Source organism: Acipenser ruthenus, chromosome 52 (genome assembly GCF_902713425.1).
Source record: "Acipenser ruthenus chromosome 52, fAciRut3.2 maternal haplotype, whole genome shotgun sequence".
In the NCBI taxonomy this organism is placed as follows: domain Eukaryota; kingdom Metazoa; phylum Chordata; class Actinopteri; order Acipenseriformes; family Acipenseridae; genus Acipenser; species Acipenser ruthenus.
The window spans coordinates 1,697,031-1,717,916 of NC_081240.1; the positions used below are offsets into that span (position 1 = coordinate 1,697,031).

Consider the following 20,886-nt stretch of genomic DNA (forward strand, 5'->3'; position numbering starts at 1 on the left):
CTATCAAATTTGTTGACTGTGATATTTTGAATTTATGGGGAATATGAGAGTGACATTGTCATATTTTGTGCTCATAGTGATTTTTAAATCGAGATATTTTAAGAATGTTCTTAGTTGTATTTCGTCTCTTGCCATAAGGACTACTGGAAAACATGTCCTTCGTGCTACTTCCACACGGCAGCACCATCTAGTAAGAATCTGGTATCCTGTCTGTTTTATCTATTAGATGTTGTTGTTTGAGTTTGTTAGAATTGTCTGCCTTCCTGGAAGGATAACAGCAGGCTTGTGATAACCGTTCCTGAGTTCTCCTTGGTGATTTCTATGTTAGCGGCTGAAGCTCTTATGGAGAAAAGACAGGCTTGCAGTAAATATTTCAGGTTTATTTTGTCAAAGAAAATGTTACTTAAAAAAAAAAATCAAATACATTATAAATTGTTGGTGTTTCCTTCACAAGGCCAAGGAAAGAGACTCATTGAAACAACCTAAGGTGATGCATCATTAGCTAAATGCCTTGTATTGTACAGAAGTAAACTATGGACGTTGTTTTTTTTTTCAGTAATGTATATATTAAAACACTGTTCCTAATCCTCCTGGTCTTCAATTTCAAATTTAACAGTCATTTTTGCTTTTCTTATGTCCGCCCCTCTTTATCTCCTCAGCTTCCCTTTTTCTCTCTCCTCTCTCTCTCCTTTTCTATCTCTCTTGTCAGCTCCTCCTCCAGCTCTCTTATTTTCTCCCTCTCGTTCTTCAGCTCTTGCTCCAGCTCCCTCTCCAGCTCTCTGGATTTCTTCCTCTCTCTCCTCAGCTCCAATTGTAGCTCCAGTGTTCCTGGACTCTCTTTCAGCAGTTTGCTCTTTTCAATCTGCTCATCTCTCTTCCTCCTTAGCTTCATTTCTCTGACCCTTTGTTCTGCCTCTGAGTACATCTCCATGGTGTAGCAGCCTCCACTTCCCTTCACCATGTTGTCTATCTTGTCCAGGAGCTGTGTGACCTGAGTGCGATCGCTCCTGTTCTTATTATTGAGAACATGATACCTGTTACCACATTTCTCAACAAGCTGCTGGCGCTCCTCACCGGCTTCCTCAATGTGCTGCTCAATTGTCTTGCCTTCTAGATAATCCCCAAAGGTGAAAAGGATCATCGTGTTCCTCACAGCTCTCTCACCAAACAGCTCCTGGACTTCATCCAAGTCTTTGCAATCCTGTTTAACTAGAGACTTCCACAGTGCAGTGCGGGTGTCAATCATTTCTTTTGAATGCACCTGTATCACCAGGAGGAAAGCGTGGGGTCCAGGGGCAGACAGAGAAACACGTCTCTCAATCTCGAGCTGGTCTGTGTCTGGAGTGTCGACTACAGTGACCCGTCTCCCAGCCACTTCTCCTGTTCTCTTCTCACACTCCTTTGTTCTGGTATAGGAGCTGCATCCAGATCTAAACTCCTCTCTGCCCAGGATGGTGTTCCCTGATGCACTTTTCCCAGACAAGTGTCTCCCAAGCAGCACGATCCTCAGCTCAGAGGGGCTGTGCAGCTCTTGAGAAACAGTTTCTTCAGCCTCTTGTTCTGCAGCCATGATTCTTTGTCCTGTTAAAGAGAAAGAACAGTTTGTTCCTCTTAGAAATGAAAGCTTTCCATGTGAAGCCCTGGATTAGTTTTCTCCTCTTGTTGTCATGCTGTGCTGAAGAACACTCCCTGTCACACACAGCACTGGCATGTTCCTGTATGTGTGGAGCTGCTGTACAGAGACACAACTAACAAGCTCTTCAAACAAATAGTGCATATTAATCAGGATAATCAGTGAAGTGTCTGAATTGTTTATCAGCAGGTTTGCAGCATTAGCAGTTTGATTTCTTGTTTGTTCTTTCATGTGCTGTGCAGGTGTAACAGTGTCTAATTGGTGTTGAACAAGGTTAGTGTGTAGACGACTCCTCACCCTTAACACAGCCAATTTGAAAGTGAACGCTCTGAGTATCCAGAGTGTGCTCCAAGAGTTTTCGAATGACACCACAGAGCACTCCAGGAGTTTACGAATGGTCGGAGTGCTCTCTGACACTGAGATTGCGTTTACGAAGGCACCCCTTGTTTGTTCTTTCATGTGCTGTGCAGGGGTAACAGTGTCCTAATAATTGGTCCAGAGAAGCTCAGAACACTCAGAACTAGATTTCTTCACACAAATTATTTCTTCAGTTCTAAGCCCCAAAGAAATCTGAGGTTTCGCAACTATTTCCAGTACTATTCAAAGTTTAAGGACCCTGAATAATAGCCGCAAATAGCTGTCTTAGCTTATTTCTTTAATAAATTAAAGTTAACTTAAAATGGAATGACCGATTTGCTGTACTCAACTTAGAAACTTTCCAAACATTTCCATAAACAAACTGTGTGTCCAGAAATGTATCACACGTCTTGTTTTCTACAAGGCTGTTAAGTGAGGAAGGTGTCTTTCAAACAGACGGCATGGGCAGTATTTACTGTAAATTAGCAGTGAATTACAAATAATGGGGGACTTCACCCAAGTTACCGTTACTGCCGCTAATGAGAAATTATAAAAAAAAATTAATTATTTTTCTGTGCTATACCGAAAAAAGCAGATACGTTTTAATAGACATTATGTATATAGTTAAAACATGATGTATAGTTTGTTTTAATTCATATATATCTACTTGAGTTATTGAATTGGTTCTCAAACTGTTTGACTGTCTCCGGAAAGCAATTACTGCTGACACAACAATGTTCTTGGGTCATTAACTCCTTTCACTTTGCAATTACAGAGAGGTTGTGTCGTATTTACACACTAATGGCAAATATAAATTAGCCGTGGACAAGCTGAATACTCCAGCTTGCCCGATTCAGTAAAGTAGCAACGTCGAGATGCATTCTGAAGAAAATAGCGTTTATTATAGCATATAATAAACGTCCCAAATTCTGGGCTGCTTTGGTTTTTAGATAACGTCCCAAATTCTGGGCCGCTTTGCATTTTCGAATTCAGCCCAGTTTTGGGGACTCAGCGGACAGCCGAGTTTACCGTAAACTGGATCGTATGACACCGATGTATGACACAGGACCGGTTTTGGGGATGGAACCGCATAACAGTCTCGCGTTTTGATTGGTCCATGTCTGTCACATGAATATGTCGTCACATGAGTGGAAAAGCTTGCAGGCATTTTTAACATTGTGATCAGATAGAGAGAGTGATCTGCTTTCCATAACCTTACCATTAAAATATAATGTGGTATTACGCTGTACTGATATAACAAACTATGGGCGATTACTTTATATGAATTATCATGTTATGCACGAATGTAAGAATTGGCTTTCTGTGGTGGTGTACTGTTTTCTTTCAAGTAGCATATATCTATAATCGTTTTTGCGATATATTTTAATATAAAATGTATACACTATTGCAGTTTTGTTACAGGATTCATTAGTTTATCTCTAATGTAATCACAGTTTTACATATATACTGACCCTGTTTTCATTTACGTCTCAAATTCTGGGCCGCTTTGCTTTTCAGATAATGTCCCAAATTCTGGGCCGATTTGGTTTGCAGATAACGTCCCAAATTCTGGGCCGCTTTGTTTTTAAGATAACGTCCCAAATTCTGGGCTGCCTTGGTTTTTAGATAACGTCCCAAATTCTGGGCCGCTTTGCATTTTCGAATTCAGCCCAGTTTTGGGGACTCAGCGGACAGCCGAGTTTACCGTAAACTGGATCGTGAATTCATTTGAGAGTAACCCTTAGTACATGAATTAAAGTTAATGTATTTTTTACTCTCCCCAGAAATCGTTTTTTTTTTTTTTTTAATGAAAAAACAAATAACATGTAAATGTTAAAAAAAGTATTTCTTATTACATGAAGAAACTACATTGCACTGAAATAGATACATGAAAATTAATTAAAGCAGTCGTTTACATCACATCGCCATCGATTTTAATAAGACAATAATGTTTTTAAATTACCGGCTTCTGGATCAAAACCTGCACTTTCCATCTCTCTCAGTGGCGCTTTAACGATCCGCTTCTTAAATGAGGGTATGCGAGGCTGGCAAGGAAATAAGGTTTTCTAGCTGGACGTGACGTAAACCAAAGCCAGATTTCTACAATACTGGCAGAGAAGCCGATCAGATCAACCACTAGGCTCTGTTCATATTAAGGTATTGCTACTGCACCTCCATGTAAACGTATTTGCTAAAACGCATTGGCAAGGTATCTTCAAATTTTAATGTGCGTATGAGAATGATATTTAAACAACAGGGACTAGAACCAATGGAAAATGTACTGGCAGCAGCTATTAGGGGCTTCTTATTACCAGTACAGATTCGTTTTAACAGCGTGTTCCCCGGGACGTGTCTGCAGGCTGTTTGTTTGTTAACTAATTCAGTGCCATGTCGTGTCGGGCAGCCTTAAAAATGAATGCCCTTCGTAGCTTCACTCTTTTATATAAACTCAGTCTGACACGAGTGGCACAAGCCACGCAAATATGCCAACAGACCCTAATATCACCGGGGCAGTCCCGATCATAAACCTTATCAACATTTGTCAGGAAAGAGCGCCGTTGCCAGGAAAGAAGATATACAAAAATAACGGTTTCTGAGTAAGAAGCTGGCCTAATAAGAAATCAGCTTAGACACATTTTTACAAAAATACAAAATACAAACCTGAATATAACATTTTTTCAGTCTTATTTAAACTTTTTAAAAAATTACATTTAAACACAACATACAGTCGCTGGCCTAATAAGAAAGTCATCTAAATTTACCAAAATACAAAATTAAAACCTAAATGGTATTTTAAAAAAAATATTCATTCATATTTCAATTTTAATTTAATGGCTTTTCTCTAAGCCATCCGTAACACAATAATAATAATAATAATAATAATAATAATAATAATAATAATAATAATAATAATTTTAAACCTTACCAGATAACTTTCTCCACAGATTCTCCTTAGTAATCTGGACCAGTTTCATTTTCTTCCTCCGAGTTGTTCCCGTCTGCAGCGTCACGGAGGAGTGTATCGGGGTTTGAACAGGTAGCATTACTGTGGGTTTGATCTGGAGCGGTGAAACCTCAAATACAGTGCTAGAGCGGGAGAGCTGCAATGCGCGCACTGCAGCCTAAACACCCCCCAGACTGACCCCCTGCACAGCACAGCATGTCTCTGTGTATCAAGCGCAGCCTCGTCTCTGGAATTGCAGGGGGACTCTCTGGCTGCTCGTCCCGGTTTGAGTTTCAGCTCCCGGGACAGTAAACGCATCAGAGTCGGGCTGGGAATCAACGCTGTGATAAAACTGGCAACACAATCATTTCACATTAACATTAAAACATGATGTCTTCTTTAAATCGGTTTCAATTAATTAATTAAACTACCGCACTGATGCTCAAAGTTAAACTGATCAAATCACTCTGAACCTGTAAATACTCCCACAGGGTAGGCAATGTTTCTATTTGTGTAACTCAGGAAGTAAACGGCTTGAGTATTTATTTACCTTTGTGCACATTACAATAATGTAACAACATGATTATAATATTACACAGTAAATTGTAGAGGTATGATGTAGAGCATATGACAGTTGACTAGAACATATTGAGCCATTAAACGAATTACTTATAGTTGCGTTTATTTCTTAATTATCAAAGCAAAGCTCCTGAGTGGAGTGAACTTTTCAATTACTTGGCTGTAGCTACAATATATTTCAGTATTAAAGTTTGTATATAGTATAGAGAATTTACACGATACAGATAGATAATATACAGCATATTAAAGTTGTCTAGAATCTATGAAGCCATTAAACAAATGATCCAAGTATAAAAGGCTCAGTCTTTTCTAAAGTCCTGTCTGTCTGAAATCTGATTTCTCTTGGAGTTCAGAGGTGATGCATTTACAGGCAGATGAATTGTGAGCAACTCATACTTTTCACTGGCTTATTCATCACAGACACAGACAGTAAAAGCTGTACGAGTTCATCATTAGCGGCATGGTGCAGTTTTCACATCAGTGTGGTCCATGTTATCATCACTGTGTTTTGTACGGCTCTTTTACTGCATCTGTTCCTACCTCACCTCCTGTCACTCTTCCTAATGTTGCTCCTACTGCTGCTCCTAGTATAGCTCCTATAACCACTCCTGCTGCAGCTCCCTTTGGCCCCGATACAGCTCCAGCTACTGCCCCTACTACTGCTGCCCCTACTGATCCTCCAGTAAACACTACTAATGGTCATATGTTTATTTCCAGGTGGCTTTTCCTTGTACTTCTGACAGCTAATCTTTCCCTTCTGCTCAACCCCCCCCCCCCTCTCTCTCTCTCTCTCTCTCTCTCTCTCTCTCTCTCTCTCTCTCTCTCCCCTCCCCCTGTTCCCCTTTTCTTTTGTTTAAAAAAGTCAATTTTTTTCACATTCTGAATGCTTTGCAGATAAATGGTGTCTCAATTTTGCAGGTTTAAGAGCTTCATTCGACAAAACCTCCTGACAAATAAAGCACTGGGGCTTCGGGTCGTCCTCAGATCGAGTACATGTAAATCCCAGCGCTAAATATTCTGGATTGTATTTCTGACACGGAGGCTTTCTTTGGTGGCTGAAATTGATCAATTCCTGTTCTGGTTAATGACGGCATCAAGAACACATTATTTCCAGAGGTAGTGTTAAGAGAATTTCCTTTTGCACCTGACTGTTATCAGTGCATTCCATTGGTGTAATCAAGACACCTCAGACGCACTTGAATAGTCTATGTGGTCCCCCATGAGTCACATGGGGTGATCATCCACACAATGAATGGCGTTCACAGCGAGACAGGCTGCACTCTGTACATTGCACACGCTTCACGTTAACCGCCTCCTCTTTGCTTTACTGTAAAATAACACCCGATATGCACGCCAATGTCAGTGACACACTGTCAGTTATGGTGAACAGCATAGTCAAATCGGGTGCCTTTTCACATATAGTCTTGTGAGATATTATTATTATTATTATTTGTTTATTTAGCAGACACCTTTATCCAAGGTGACTTACAGAGACTAGGGTGTGTGAACTATGCATCAGCTGCAGAGTCACTTACAACTACGTCTCACCCGAAAGACGGAGCACAAGGAGGTTAAGTGACTTGCTCAGGGTCACACAATGAGTCATTGGCTGAGGTGGGATTTGAACCGGTGACCTCCTGGTTACAAGCCATTTTCTTTATCCACTAGACCACACAGCCTCCTTAAACCTGGAAATTAAACCTGAAATCGATCATTCACACTATGGTAGAGTTCACAAGTCAAGCTAAAAATATAGCTTATTTTTTGTTTCACATTAACTTCTGTTAACTATGCAGCTAACTTCTCAAAAAACTTATAAGGAAATAATAGGATTAATCCTATATTGCCATGTAGCACACATAGAATATTGTTGAAAATGATAAGTACAAAAACTGGTTTTAATGTTGTTGGATATATTTATTTATTTATTTATTTTTACTTAATTTAGTTATTCCAACCCAGTTAGGAATATTGAATTCAGTGCTCTACTTTTAAGCAGAGCGAAAAGGCTGGAGACAGATTAGGTTTTTATTTTTTTCCTGAACAGTGAAAACAAGCTGTAGAATGAGAGCACAGATCAGAAAGAAGTGCATTTACGTGAATACTATTACTGGCTAAGACAAATGTGCCATCATAATGTGTAAATTAATTTAGTTAGTATTTGTTTCACACAGAAAGCTGTTTCAGTTAGGCGGCATTGAAGGCAATGTTTGGTATTGCATCAATGGGAGTTAATATAAATTATAAACACAAATATTCAAAGAAAACAGGTAGGGGGTGCAAATACAGTCTACATACACATCTTATTATATATAATGTGGTTGACGCTGTTTGTTGTGTTGTTTAGTAATACAGATTGTAGTTGCACAATGTGTGATTGTGTAGAAATGGGTTTACGCAAGAACTGCTTAAACAAATTTTGGTAGTTGTTTGCAGACCACCTGGAGTTTACTCAGGGAACACAGGTTGGGAAACACTGCTCTAAAGCAACACAGATATTCTATGATTAACCTGTAAGTCAGATTTATACATGACATATCACTGTAGTATTCTACAGTACTGAAAAACAGACTTTATAGAGAGTAACAGGATACAGAATGGTTTATTGTTTCTTTGTTCTAGGGTGCAAGCAAGCGTCAATAACAAAGGCTGACTGCAGTTCAACACAACAGGTAAGCTATCAATGATTTTACCTCAAGAAGTTCCACAGAAAGACTGAACTTCGTATATGCATCAGTCGGGATGGCGTGCTTCAATGCTACTCCTTCTCATGACAGGCAGCTTGGATTCCTCTGGCTCTTTCTCCATCTCCCCTTCCTTAATTTGCTTCCTCAACTTCTCCATCATCTCCTCTTCTCCATACTCTGTTTCTCCTCATATTTCTGTTTCATCTATTTTTCTCTCATACTCTGTTCCTCCTCATATTCCTGTTTCATCTCCTCTTCTCTCCTACACTGTTCCTCCTCATATTTCTGTTTCATCTCCTCTTCTCTCCTACACTGTTCATCCTCATATTTCTGTTTCATCTCCTCTTCCCTCCTACACTGTTCATCCTCATATTTCTGTTTCAGTTCCTCATCTCTCCTCCACTGTTCCTCTTCATATTTCTGTTTAATCTCCTGTTCTTTCCTACTCTGTTCCTCCTCATATTTCTGTTTCATCTCCTCTTCTCTCCTCCACTGTTCCTCTTCATATTTCTGTTTAATCTCCTGTTCTTTCCTACTCTGTTCCTCCTCATATTTTTGTTTCATCTCCTCTTCTCTCCTACACTGTTCCTCCTCATATTTCTGTTTCAGTTCCTTATCTCTCCTCCACTGTTCCTCTTCATATTTCTGTTTCATCTTCTCTTCTCTCCTACATTGTTCCTCCTCATATTTCTGTTTAATCTCCTGTTCTTTCTTACTCTGTTCCTCCTCATATTTCTGTTTCATCTCCTCTTCTCTCCTACACTGTTCCTCCTGATATTTCTGTTTCAGTTCCTCTTCTTTCATACACTGTTCATCCTCATATTTCTGTTTAATCTCCTGTTCTTTCCTACTCTGTTTGTCCTCATATTTCTGTTTCATCTCCTGTTCTCTCCTATTCTGTTCCTCCTCATATTTCTGTTTCATCACCTCTTCTCTCCTACTCTGTTCCTCCTCATACTTCTGTTTCATCTCCTCTTCTCTCCTACATTGTTCCTCATCTTTCATACACTGTTCCTCCTCATATTTCTGTTTCATCTCATGTTCTCTCCTCCTCTTTTCCTCCTCATACTTCTGTTTCATCTGTTCTCTCATCCACTGTTCCTCCTCATATTTCTGTTTCAGCTCCTCTTCTCTCCTACTCTGTTCCTCCTCATACTTCTGTTTCATCTCCTCTTCTCTCCTACATTGTTCCTCATCTCTCATACACTGTTCCTCCTCATATCTCTGTTTCATCTCATGTTCTCTCCTACTCTGTTCCTCCTCATATTTCTGTTTCATCTCGTCTTCTCTCCTACACTGCTCCTCCTCATATTTCTGTTTCATCTCCTCTTCTCTCCTACTCTGTTCCTCCTCATATTTCTGTTTCAGGTCCTCTTCTCTCCTCCTCTGTTCCTTCTCATATTTCTGTTTCAACTCCTCTTCTCTCCTACACTGTTCCTCCTCATATTTGTGTTTCATCTCCTCTTTCCTGCTAAGTTCCTCTTTGTGTTTCTCATTCAGCTCCTGTTCCTTTAGTCTAATCCTTTCTTTTACCTGCTGGTAAATCTCATTTGGGAGGTAGCAGCCTCCACTTCCCTTCACCATGCTGTCTATCTTGTCCAGAAGCTGTGTGACCTGAGTGTGATCGCTCCTCTTCTTATTGTTGAGAACATGATACCTGGTCCTACATTTCTCAACACGCTGATGGAACTCTTCACCAGCTTCCTTGATGTGCTGCTCAATCGTCCTGCCTCTCAGGTCATCCCCGAAGGTGAAAAGGATCATTGTGTTCCTCACAGCTCTCTCACCGAACAGCTGTTGGACTTTATTAAAGGCTTTGCAATATTGTTCTACTATAAGCTTACTGTGAGCATCAATAATTTCTTTTGGACACACCGGCATCACTAGGAGGAAAGCGTGGGGTCCTGGGGCAGACAGAGAAACACATCTCTCAATCTCGACCCGGTGTGTGTATAACAAGTCTGGAGTGTCGACAACAGTGACCCGTCTCCCAGCCATATCTCCTGTTCTCTTCTCACACTCCCTCGTTCTTTCAGAGAAGCTGATACCATATCTAAACGCCTCTCTGCCCAGGATGGTGTTTCCTGATGAACTCTTCCCAGCCTTACCGTAGGTGCTTCCCCCAAGCAGCACGATCCTCAGCTCAGAGGGGCTGTGCAGCTCTTCAGAAACAGTTTGTTCAGCCTCTTGTTCTGCAGCCATGATTCCCCACCCTGTTAAAGGGAAAGAACAGTTTGTTCCTCTTAGAAATTAAAGATTTACATGTGAATCCCTGGATTAGTTTTCTCCTCTTGTTGTCGTGCTGTGCTGAAAGAACACTCCCTGTCACACACAGCACTGGCATGTTCCTGTATGTGTGGAGCTGCTGTACATACAGGGACACAACTAGCAAGCTCTTCAAAAAAAAAGTTTTAGGATAATCAGTGAAATGTCTAAATTATTTGTCAGTAGTTTTATAGCATAACAAGTTTGATTTCTTGTTTGTTTTTTCATGTGCTGTGCAGGTGTAAATGTGTCCTAATAATTTGTCCAGAGATGCTCAGAACACTCAGAACTAGTTTTTTTTTACACAAATGATTTATTCAGTTTTAAACTCACTAGAAATCTGAGGTTTAGCAACTATTTCCAGTAATTTTCAAAGTTTGAGGACACTCAATAATAGCCAAAAATAGCTGGCTTAGCTTATCTCTTTAATAAACGAAAGTTAACTTAAAATAAAACGACAGATTTGTTTCAATCAAATTAGATACTGTCAAAACGTTTCACCATAAATAAACTTTATCCTAAGGTTTATAATAAATACATTTTAACAAATGTCTATCTAGTCTTATAAACCCTGGTTAATCTTTTTCCCTACAAGGGTATCGTACAGGTAAGGCAGGTATTAAATGAAAAACACTGGATCCACAGTGCTGTTAACTGTGGAAGGTTTCTTTCAAACAGTGAGAGCGCTCCCTGTGGCAAGCTCTAGTGAAGAGGTAAGTACAGGTCTGATGCTGTTATCAATATTATTAACTCATCAAGCTCTGTAGTGAAGAGGTAAATACGGGTCTTAACTCATCAGACGCTCAGAGGAGATCCATTGCACTCCCTGTGTCACCCGGTGCTGGTGTGCTCCCGTGTGTGAGGGGCATATTGTTTCTATTGTTTAAGGATGAGATCCTTGGACTCAGTGGGAGAGAAATGATTATATATTGTACTGTTTCCATGACATTGAAAATATGAAGCTGGCATGTGAAATGGTTTATGAGATATTAACAGTAGAAATTGCAGCAGTGGGAGTGATTTTTTCTGTATTGAATTGTTATGGGATGTTTCTTGTTTTCCAATAAACATTTGATTAACGTTCAAATTTACTCTGAATCTTTTGCACAGAATGATAATGTATCTGGACATAACAGCGAGGGGTCAATTTGTCATCTAAACAGAACAAGAAACGGGTCAGAAACCAAAGTGCAGCTGTAACAGATAACCATTTCCTTCTCTCTTCAGTGCCTTTTTTTATTACTGTCCATAGGACTCTGTCCTGTAAATTAAAGATGTCGTGTCTCACATTTAGAAAAGCCCCATGGTGTATCTAGAATATGGGAACATCTAAAGCATTACAATACAAGCTCTGTCATGTTAAAAAGCTGACTTCAGATATTTATCTATCGTTGTATATTGAAAGCCGATTTCATATATAACCAATGAGAATGGTATGTGCCCAGCCTTGCATGAATTGTCTGGTTATATATATATATATATTTTATGTTTAAAAGGTGTTTTTGTTTGTTTGTTTGTTTTAGTACTTTTACTTAATTTTCAATACAACTTAAAAACAAGCTACAGCCTACAGTTGCAACCAGATTGCTTGTTGAAACCACAAGAATTAATTTCCAGTAGTGCACATTTCCATACGAGCCAGGCGATACGCCAGGTGAACAGAACGCCTTTCAGCCAGGATCTGTGCATGTGCACAATCTGTCCTGAAGAGGGCAGCCGAGTCAAGCATTATACAGCAACACCGAACAGCACACATGGCTCTATGTAATAAATGCAATACTAAAACCTGAGTGAGATGTTACATACTGACAGATAATGGGTAAATGTATGAGCCTGATCCTTTAGTTCCACAGCTAACTTAAACAAAATAAGGGTTCAAGAGAAAAGCCCCGAACTATGAATGTGATTTTTATTGCAGCGACTCCAGCGCAGCGAGACAGAATATCTCAATTTAACAGCGTGTTCCCCGGGCCGTGTCTGCTGGCTGTTTGTGAACCAATTCCGCTTCGTGTCTGACAGCCTTAAAAATGAATGCGCTTTGTAGCGTCACTCTTATAGAAACTCAGTTTGACACGAGTGGCCGAAGCTAACGATAATCTGCCAACAGTCCCTAATAATATCGCCAGGGCAGTCCCGATCACAATCCTTACTAATAATCGTCAGGCAACGAAAAAAAACTATTTCTTAATACGACGCCGGGCTAATAAGAAATCAATTTCCACACATTTTACCAAAATCCAAAATCCACACCTGATTATAACATTTTTTTATTCATATTTAAACTTAAAAAAATTACATTTAAACACAACAACGGTCGCTAACCTAATAAGAAATCAACCTAATTTAAATTTACCCAAATACAAAATTCAACACTTGTTTTGGTATTTAAACTTTAAAAAAATCATTTTAAAACATATATGAATCCATCCGTAAGGCGATCATAATAAAAAATATATATTTTTAAACGTACCTGATAACTTGTATTTTCTCACAGATTCACTTTCCTATGCTTACCCCTTTTTACATTCCGGTAACTTTTATCAGAAACTTTTCACACAACCACCAGGTGTAAACAAGATATATTTATCCCAGATAGCATTCTGACGTTGACCCAACGTAGGTAAGGAATTTCCAACGTCAGCAAAAAGTTGACAGCCGACATTTTTACTAATTGTATGGCTGACAGCTGAAACCTGATATGTTGTGTAACATAGGCCTACAGTAATTAAATCAAAATAATGCTAGGAGTTGTCGAGCATACATTTGCTGTGAATATGCAAGTTGCAGATTTTTCACTTAAAAACCTACAGAAAGTATGCTTCGGGGTTTAGTGCAGGCTGTGAGCGGGAAACCCCGTTTGTTTTGATACGCAAAGCTAGCGAGGCAAGCGCAGCGGTCAAGCTTGGCATTGTGATGCAGCGCAAGTGACTGCTGTGATTAATGCTCCATCCGGGTTCAAAACCACATTCACCTTTTTTTATTCGCTTGTAAACAAAATATATATTTTTTCACATTTTCGCTCCTGTGACATGTTCTTACGTCGGATGCACAAGGGCAGTGTTTATGTATATACATGGTCGTTGTATCCCTACGCGTGGGACTGGCTTTCCCGGCTGGGACTACAGTAGGCGTTTTCCCGCTCTTTTGTTCGCAAGCAAGTTTGGATGCGAATGTTGTTTGTGTCATATCCACACTCAGCCAAGGTATCTATACATTTATTAGGTCGTTTCAGGCATTTTCTGTGGTTTCCTTTCAAGGTATTTATGTAATTGGTTTGTATTTGTTATTATGGCTGGTGTTATAAAATATATTCTGAGAAAACACTCAGCTGTCAGGCAAAACAAAGGGCAGATGATTTATTGAGTGCAATTTCGCAAGAACTATGGAGCACGTATATCACCAAAATAGTGGTGGTGATAGTGAAAGCCAAGTGAATTTGCAGTGAATGACGATATTGTCAGTAGTAGTCGCCCAGACAACAAGTTTTATTTGAGCCAAAGTTGGGCTTCCCTTGGCAGTTTGGTTGCCCCTACATTGGTGGGCCAACGTCATTTTGCTCATCAGGGCCAACTTTGGTATTTAGTCATTATCCCCAGAGGGGCGAAAATTGCACCTACCTTATATAAAAGGGCTAGGTCGGACCAATGTTGACGCAAAGTTGTTTTTTGGTGGTTAGGAAACTGGGCCAACTTTGTCATAGATTTGGTTTTTAGTTGTTAACATAACATATTTGTATATGTATTTTTTTTGACATTAATGAATTAAAGTACTATATATGTATTTGTATGTTTTCAATCGATTTTATGTTTGTTAAGTAAAAACAAAGCAATATTAATAGCCTAATAAATACGAGGGCATATTAAAATAACATGATTGTTTGTACAGATTACATTATGTAAAAATATAGATATGTACAATAGGCTTAAACAGTACAGTAGTAAAATCTAATGAATACCTAGCAGGCTTTTTTTTTAGGGTTTGCCTACCAGCATTACTATTTACCATACTTAATAGCTACTTCGGTTTCTGTAATCAGCTGTTAGACCAGCTTACAGAATTATTATCTAATATAATAAATTCAAGGATGTGCTTACAGTTGAAGTTTCTTATCAGAAGAAGCAAAGTTCAGTTTGAAAATAGGGCCTCAGATTCTTATCTGTAGAAGGACAGGAAGAGGGATTTTGAACGTTCAATAAAACAGCTCCTTTATTAGGCTGTGTTGCGTGTCAACACATAAATAATAAGCACAGGTGCTACACAGCAATGTGTATCGCTCCGTGCAAAACAAGGGTTTCAGTCCCGAAACAATAAGGAGGCTGTGTGGTCTAGTGGTTAAAGAAAATGGCCTGTAACTAGAGCTTGTCCCCGGTTCAAATCCCATCTCAGCCACTGACATTGTATGACCCTGAGCAAGTCACTTAACCTCCTTGTGCTCTGTCTTTTGGGTGAGACGTAATTGTACGTGACTCTGCAGCTGATGCATAGTTCACACACCCTAGTCTCTGTAAGTTGCCTTGGATAAAGGAGTCTGCTAAATAAACAAATAATAATATTTGAACTGTTGTACATAAGTTGAAGCCAATGAAATGCATGGAAAATAAATGTGATGCAATTGAATACTTTTTAGCCATTCATGGAAAAAGACACTAAATCATACTATAGCATACATGTCTTCTGTTCCTTAAATAAAAGCACAAGAGGTTATATTTGAAGTAAACAGTACAAGCTATTGTAAAGTATTACACTCTAAAAATAAAAAGGCAGGTACTTGTGGGTTAAAGCGCTGGTGCGCAGTGTTTATTCAAAATAAAAGAATTAAACAAAACAACGCTCAAAGAGGAAATTAAAAATATATAACAAAAGTCTCGCACACAAACAAAATAATATTCCACCAAACAAGCACCGTGCTGCTGCTTCCGGCAGGTGTAGCAATTGTTTTCTTTTTCGTTCTCTCTTCCTTTTCTCGCTCTCTCGCTCCTCCTTGCTGAACACTCACCTTGAACAACAAAAGAGGCGGGTTCCTATAAATGTTAGTAATATATCAATCAATCTGGAGATGACCGCATTTTGCACGAGAGTTTAATCTGTGTGGCCAACAGCCAATTTATCTATAATCGTCAACTGCCGACCACGCATACTGACGAGCGGTCTGGCAGAGACAAGCTGCTCACACCGCCTCTGCCAGACCACATTTAAACCAGACAATAACAGAAATAATCACCCGTGCTACATAACCCAACCAAAACATTTACCAGCATCCCATTATTTCAAATAGACCCTTTCAACAATAACACATTCAACTAACAACACACCAATTAACCATTTAAATCGTAAGACATTGAATCACCAGTTCTTAAAACCCTAAATAATATATTTCTTGTAAAATAATAAACTCGTCTCTGAGCAGTGGCGGCGTTCCAAGTATGGCACCTACTGGCCATATGCACTGAAGTGAGCACTAACCCTCAAGTGTTTGTGAATAGGGACGTTACAGTGCAACTGCGTGAGAGCAGACCATAACCCACTGCAGCCAAGTGTATTTTATTTGGTTGTATACTGACATCTAGTGGTCCAGTCCAATATTAACAATGACATTAGTGTTTAAGCCTTCATTGATATAGAGTCCCTATTGTAACAGCTTGTTAGTGTTACTCACTGTTTATATTGTTACAGGGTGAAACAGAACGAGGTAGGTGTTGATAATGAGTGGGGGGGGGGGTCATATAAGAGAGCCTCAATTGCCTTTTGTTGAGAGAGGAATCTTGTAACCCTGAAAAACCAACAGAAATGCATTATTGTGTCCAGAGTGATTACCTGGTGAGATCAGCAGGGACATTTATATTGATAAATCACATTGCATTCCGGTACATTTCATATTAACCAAACATAATCATTCACTTTTAATTGCTTTTATTTTATACAGTATAGCCAATATTTATATTTGTGTAATTCAGTCAGTAAATGTCGAGCTTTTATTCAGCTTTGTGCACACAATATTACATATTATATACAGTAATGTAAAACGTGATTATAATATTACACAGTAAATTGTAGAGATATGATGTAGAGCATATGACAGTTGACTAGAACATATTGAGCAATAAAACTAATTTCTTTTAGTTGCTTTTATTCCTTAATTATCAAAGCAAAGCTCCTGAGTGGAGTGAACATTTCAATTACTTGGCTGTAGGTACAATATATTTCAGTATTAAAGTTTGTATATAGTATAGATAATTTACGCGATACAGATAGATAATATACAGCATATTAAAGTTGTCTAGAATCTATGAAGCCATTAAACAAATGATCCAAGTATAAAAGACTCATGCTTTTCTAAAGTCTTGTCCGTTTCAAATCCGATTTCTCTTGGAGTTCAGAGGTGATGCATTTACAGTCAGATGAATTGTGAGCAACTCATACTTTTCACTGGCTTATTCATCACAGACACAGACAGTAAAAGCTGTACGAGTTCAGCATTAGCAGCCTGGTGCAGTTTTCACATCAGTGTGGTCCATGTTATCATCACTGTGTTTTGTACGTCTCTTTTACTGCCTCTGTTCCTACCTCACCTTCTGTCACTCTTCCTAATGTTGCTCCTACTGCTGCTCCTAGTATAGCTCCTATAACCACTCCGGCTGCAGCTCCCTTTGGCCCCGATACAGCTCCAGCTACTGCCCCTACTACTGCTGCCCCTATTGATCCTCCAGTAAATACTACTAATGGTCTTAGATATTTATTTACAGGTGGCTTTTCATTTTTCTGACAGCTCAACTTTCTCTTCTGCTCCCCCTTTTCTCTCTCCTCTCTCTCTCTTCTCAGCTGCTCTTCCAGTTCTTTCCTTTTCTCTCTCTCCCTCCCCAGCTCCTCCTCTAGCTCTCTGCTTTTCTCCATCTCTTTCTTAATCTCCTCCTCCAGCTCTCTCCTTTTCTCCCTCTCTTTCTTCAGCTCTTGCTCCCCCTCTTTTGCTCTCTTCAGCTCCCTCTCCAGCACTCTGGATTTCTCCCTCTCTCTCCTCAGCTCCAGTTGGAGCTCCAGCTCTCCTGGCCTCTCCTCTAGCAATTTGCTCTTTTCATAACCCACCCTGTCAATCTGCTCATCTCTCTTTTTCCTTATTATCACTTCTCTGGCCCTTTCTTTTGCCTCTGAGTACATCTGCATGGTGTAGCAGCCTCCACTTCCCATCACTATGTTGTCAATCTTGTCCAGGAGCTGTGTGACCTGAGTGCGATCGCTCCTCTTCCTATTGTTGAGAACATGATACCTGTTCCCACATTTCTCAACAAGCTGCTGAAGCTCCTCACCAGCTTCCTCGATGTATTGCTCAATCGTCCTGCCTTTTAGAAGATCCCCGCAGTTGAAAAGGACCATCATGTTCCTCACAGCTCTCTCACCAAACAGCTCCTGCACTTTGTCAAAGGCTTCGCAATACCTTTCTACTATAAACTCACTGTGAGTGTCAATAACGTCTTTTGGATACACCGGTATCACCAGGAGGAAAGCGTGGGGTCCTGGGGCAGACAGAGAAACACATCTCTCAATTTCGACCAGGTCTGTGTCTAACAAGTCTGGAGTATCGACCACAGTGACCCGTCTCCCAGCCACTTCCCCTGTTCTCTTCTCACACTCCCTCGTTCTTTCAGAGAAGCTGATTCCAGATCTCCCTTCCTCTCTGCTCAAGATGGTGTTTCCAGATGAACTATTCCCAGACTTGCTTCTCCCAAACAGCACAATCCGCAGCTCAGAGGGGCAGTGCAGCTCTTGAGAAACAGTTTCTTCAGCCTCTTGTTTTGCAGCCATGATTCCCTGCCCTGTTAAAGAGAAAGAACAGTTTGCTCCTCTTAGAAATGAAAGCTTTCCATGTGAAGCCCTGGATTAATTTTCTCCTCTTGTTGTCGTGCTGTGCTGAAAGAACACTCCCTGTCACACACAGCACTGGCATGTTCCTGTATGTGTGGAGCTGCTGTACAGAGACACAACTAGCAAGCTCTTCAGACAAATAGTGCACATTAATCAGGAGAATCAGTGAAGTGTCTGAATTGTTTGTCAGCAGGTTTGTAGCATTAGCAGTTTGATTTCTTGTTTGTTCTTTCATGTGCAGGTGTAACAGTGTCCTAATAATTTGTCCAGAGAAGTTCAGAACACTCAGAACTAGATTTCGTCACACAAATGATTTATTCAGTTTTAACCCCCCAAGAAATCTGAGGTTTTGCAAATATTTCAAGTAATTTTCAAAGTTTAAGAACACTAGATAATAGCCACAAATAGCCGGCTTAGCTTATCTCTTTAATAAATGAAATAACAGATTTGTTTCTATCAACTTAGAAACTTTCAAACTATTTCCAAAAATAAATTGTCCAAAAATATATCATGCATTTTCTTTTATGCAAACCTCTTCTGATGAGACGTAAAACAAACAAGGTCCTATTGTAAGTGACTCTGTAGCAGCAGTTGTTGATGATGCATAGTTCAACCCCTGGTCTCTGTAAGTCGCTTTGGATAAAAGTGTCTGCTAAATGACTCATTCATAATAATAATAATAATAATAATAATAATAATAATAAGTGAGGAAGGTGTTTTTGAAACAGCGAGAGCGCTCACAGTGGCACACAGTGCTGGCGCGCTCCTGTGTGTGCCGGGGGGGGGGGGCTGTAAACTGGAAAGGGGGCTTTTGTAGAGTCACATCTGAAAATGGAACGGTCCATCTGGACAAAGATAAGGGAAGCAGTGTCGATAGTACTGAAGAGAAGGGGGCACAAGGATTTTAAAAGGGCTTGTAGGTATGTAGAAATAAAGAGGAGGGAGGTGCAGGTGATGGGATTTGATATCAGCAATACTGTAGGCTATCTGTTTGATTATAATATTTAACATTAAATGGTTACAGTGTAATGATTTTTCTACCACAATTATTAAGCACATTTGCTGGTATTTCTGGGATATTCCCTAATTATTATAATATCATATTACTACAAACTAAACAAAGAAAAACAAAGTTTCTACACAGTGTTTCCTGGTTATTATTAGTGTTCCTGTCTTTATTGGTATATTCTGCAAGTAGTATCGCATTGCACTGTGAGACCCTTTAAAATATTTAGGAGGCGTGTTCCGAGCTAAACTGACAGGTAAAGACACAGGGTGGATGGATGAGGTTTCAGACTCCATTGCAGAAGCAATGGAGTCTTTCTTTTCCTTTCACTTTGTAATGGCTTTTTAAAGACTAGACGGGAACATTGTGTTAAAACCTTGTGTGAATGTAAAGCACACTCAGACTGGCTTATTTAAACCACGACTGATTTATTTTAAAGCAAATAACATACAGTATTATTATTTAATCTCACAGATACCCAAGTCCAGTGTATTGTATCTATTTTCCCCACTCACTGCAGTGTTTTACACAGTAGAAACTCACTCACTCACTCAGGGTCCCGACGCTCTCCGCGCAGACAAAGCCAGGATCAGTGTGTGTAAATACACGCAGCGGTAGCTTGATTGTATAAAAACAAGCAGCACAATAACTGATTCAAAATAGTTTGGGCAAAAATCCGGAATTAAACGTTCACAAACATTTAAACAAATATTCTGCCAAGAATTAATGCTTTCTGTCCATATGTGTTCATATTAATAATTAATAAAGCAGAGAAATGGCTATACAAGTCCAAAATCCTGTAATTATAACTCACCGTGATGTGGATCAACACCGGCCGCGGCTGCGATCTCTGAACAATGTGTTGATTTACTGACGCTGTTTAGGGTGTGACCATGAAGCTACACAGATAACTTTTTTTTTTTAAACTTCCTGAACCAGGTACATTTTATCTAGGTGGCGCCACCAGCCAAGTTAACCTTTTAAGTTCGTCCCAATTGTATCTTGATTAACACTGCTATTATCACGGATATAGAGATATAGATATATAGATGAATACATGTTTTTTATTATTATTATTATTATTTTCGGATGTAAACAAAAAGTTTAGAGTTTATCATTTAAACCATTATGTACATAAAAAATGTCATTCATGTGTGTGTATCCATTATATAGCACCTTTCATAGTGGACCACCATCCACCATAAGCACTTAACAGAGGTAGGCTGTGAACGGCGCATTATATGCAGAGTCACTTCCAATAGGACGTTTATTTAACATCTCATCTGCAGGATGGAGCACAAGGAGGTGAAGTGACTTGCTCAGGGTCACACACAGTGAGTCAGTCAGTGGCAGAGGTGAGATTGAAACCAATTAACTTTTAGCTACAAGCCCTGGACTTTAATCACTGGACCACACTGCCTGCTATACTGTTTTTGTGACTGCTTCAGTCAAACCACTCTCACCCAAAGCACCCGAGTCACGGGCCTCGGTTAAAATCACACTGATGATAATTTATTTAGGCTCTCTTACACGTTGCTTTGCCGCTAAATACAATGCA

General features: G+C 39.6%; 1 protein-coding gene across 1 annotated transcript; it reads right to left on the reverse strand.

Moving 5' to 3' along the window:
- Positions 1-341: 341 nt before the first annotated feature.
- Positions 342-20,226, reverse strand: LOC117432556 (uncharacterized). Its single transcript, XM_059016098.1, has 6 exons — positions 20,143-20,226; positions 16,992-18,273; positions 12,101-12,168; positions 9,623-10,413; positions 3,954-4,056; positions 342-1,581 (listed from the first exon to the last, which is right to left on the reverse strand). The coding sequence occupies exons 2-6, from the start codon at positions 18,260-18,262 to the stop codon at positions 656-658; spliced, it is 3,159 nt and encodes a 1,052-aa protein (XP_058872081.1). The 5' UTR covers positions 18,263-18,273; positions 20,143-20,226; the 3' UTR covers positions 342-655.
- Between the last annotated feature and the right edge of the window lie 660 nt (positions 20,227-20,886).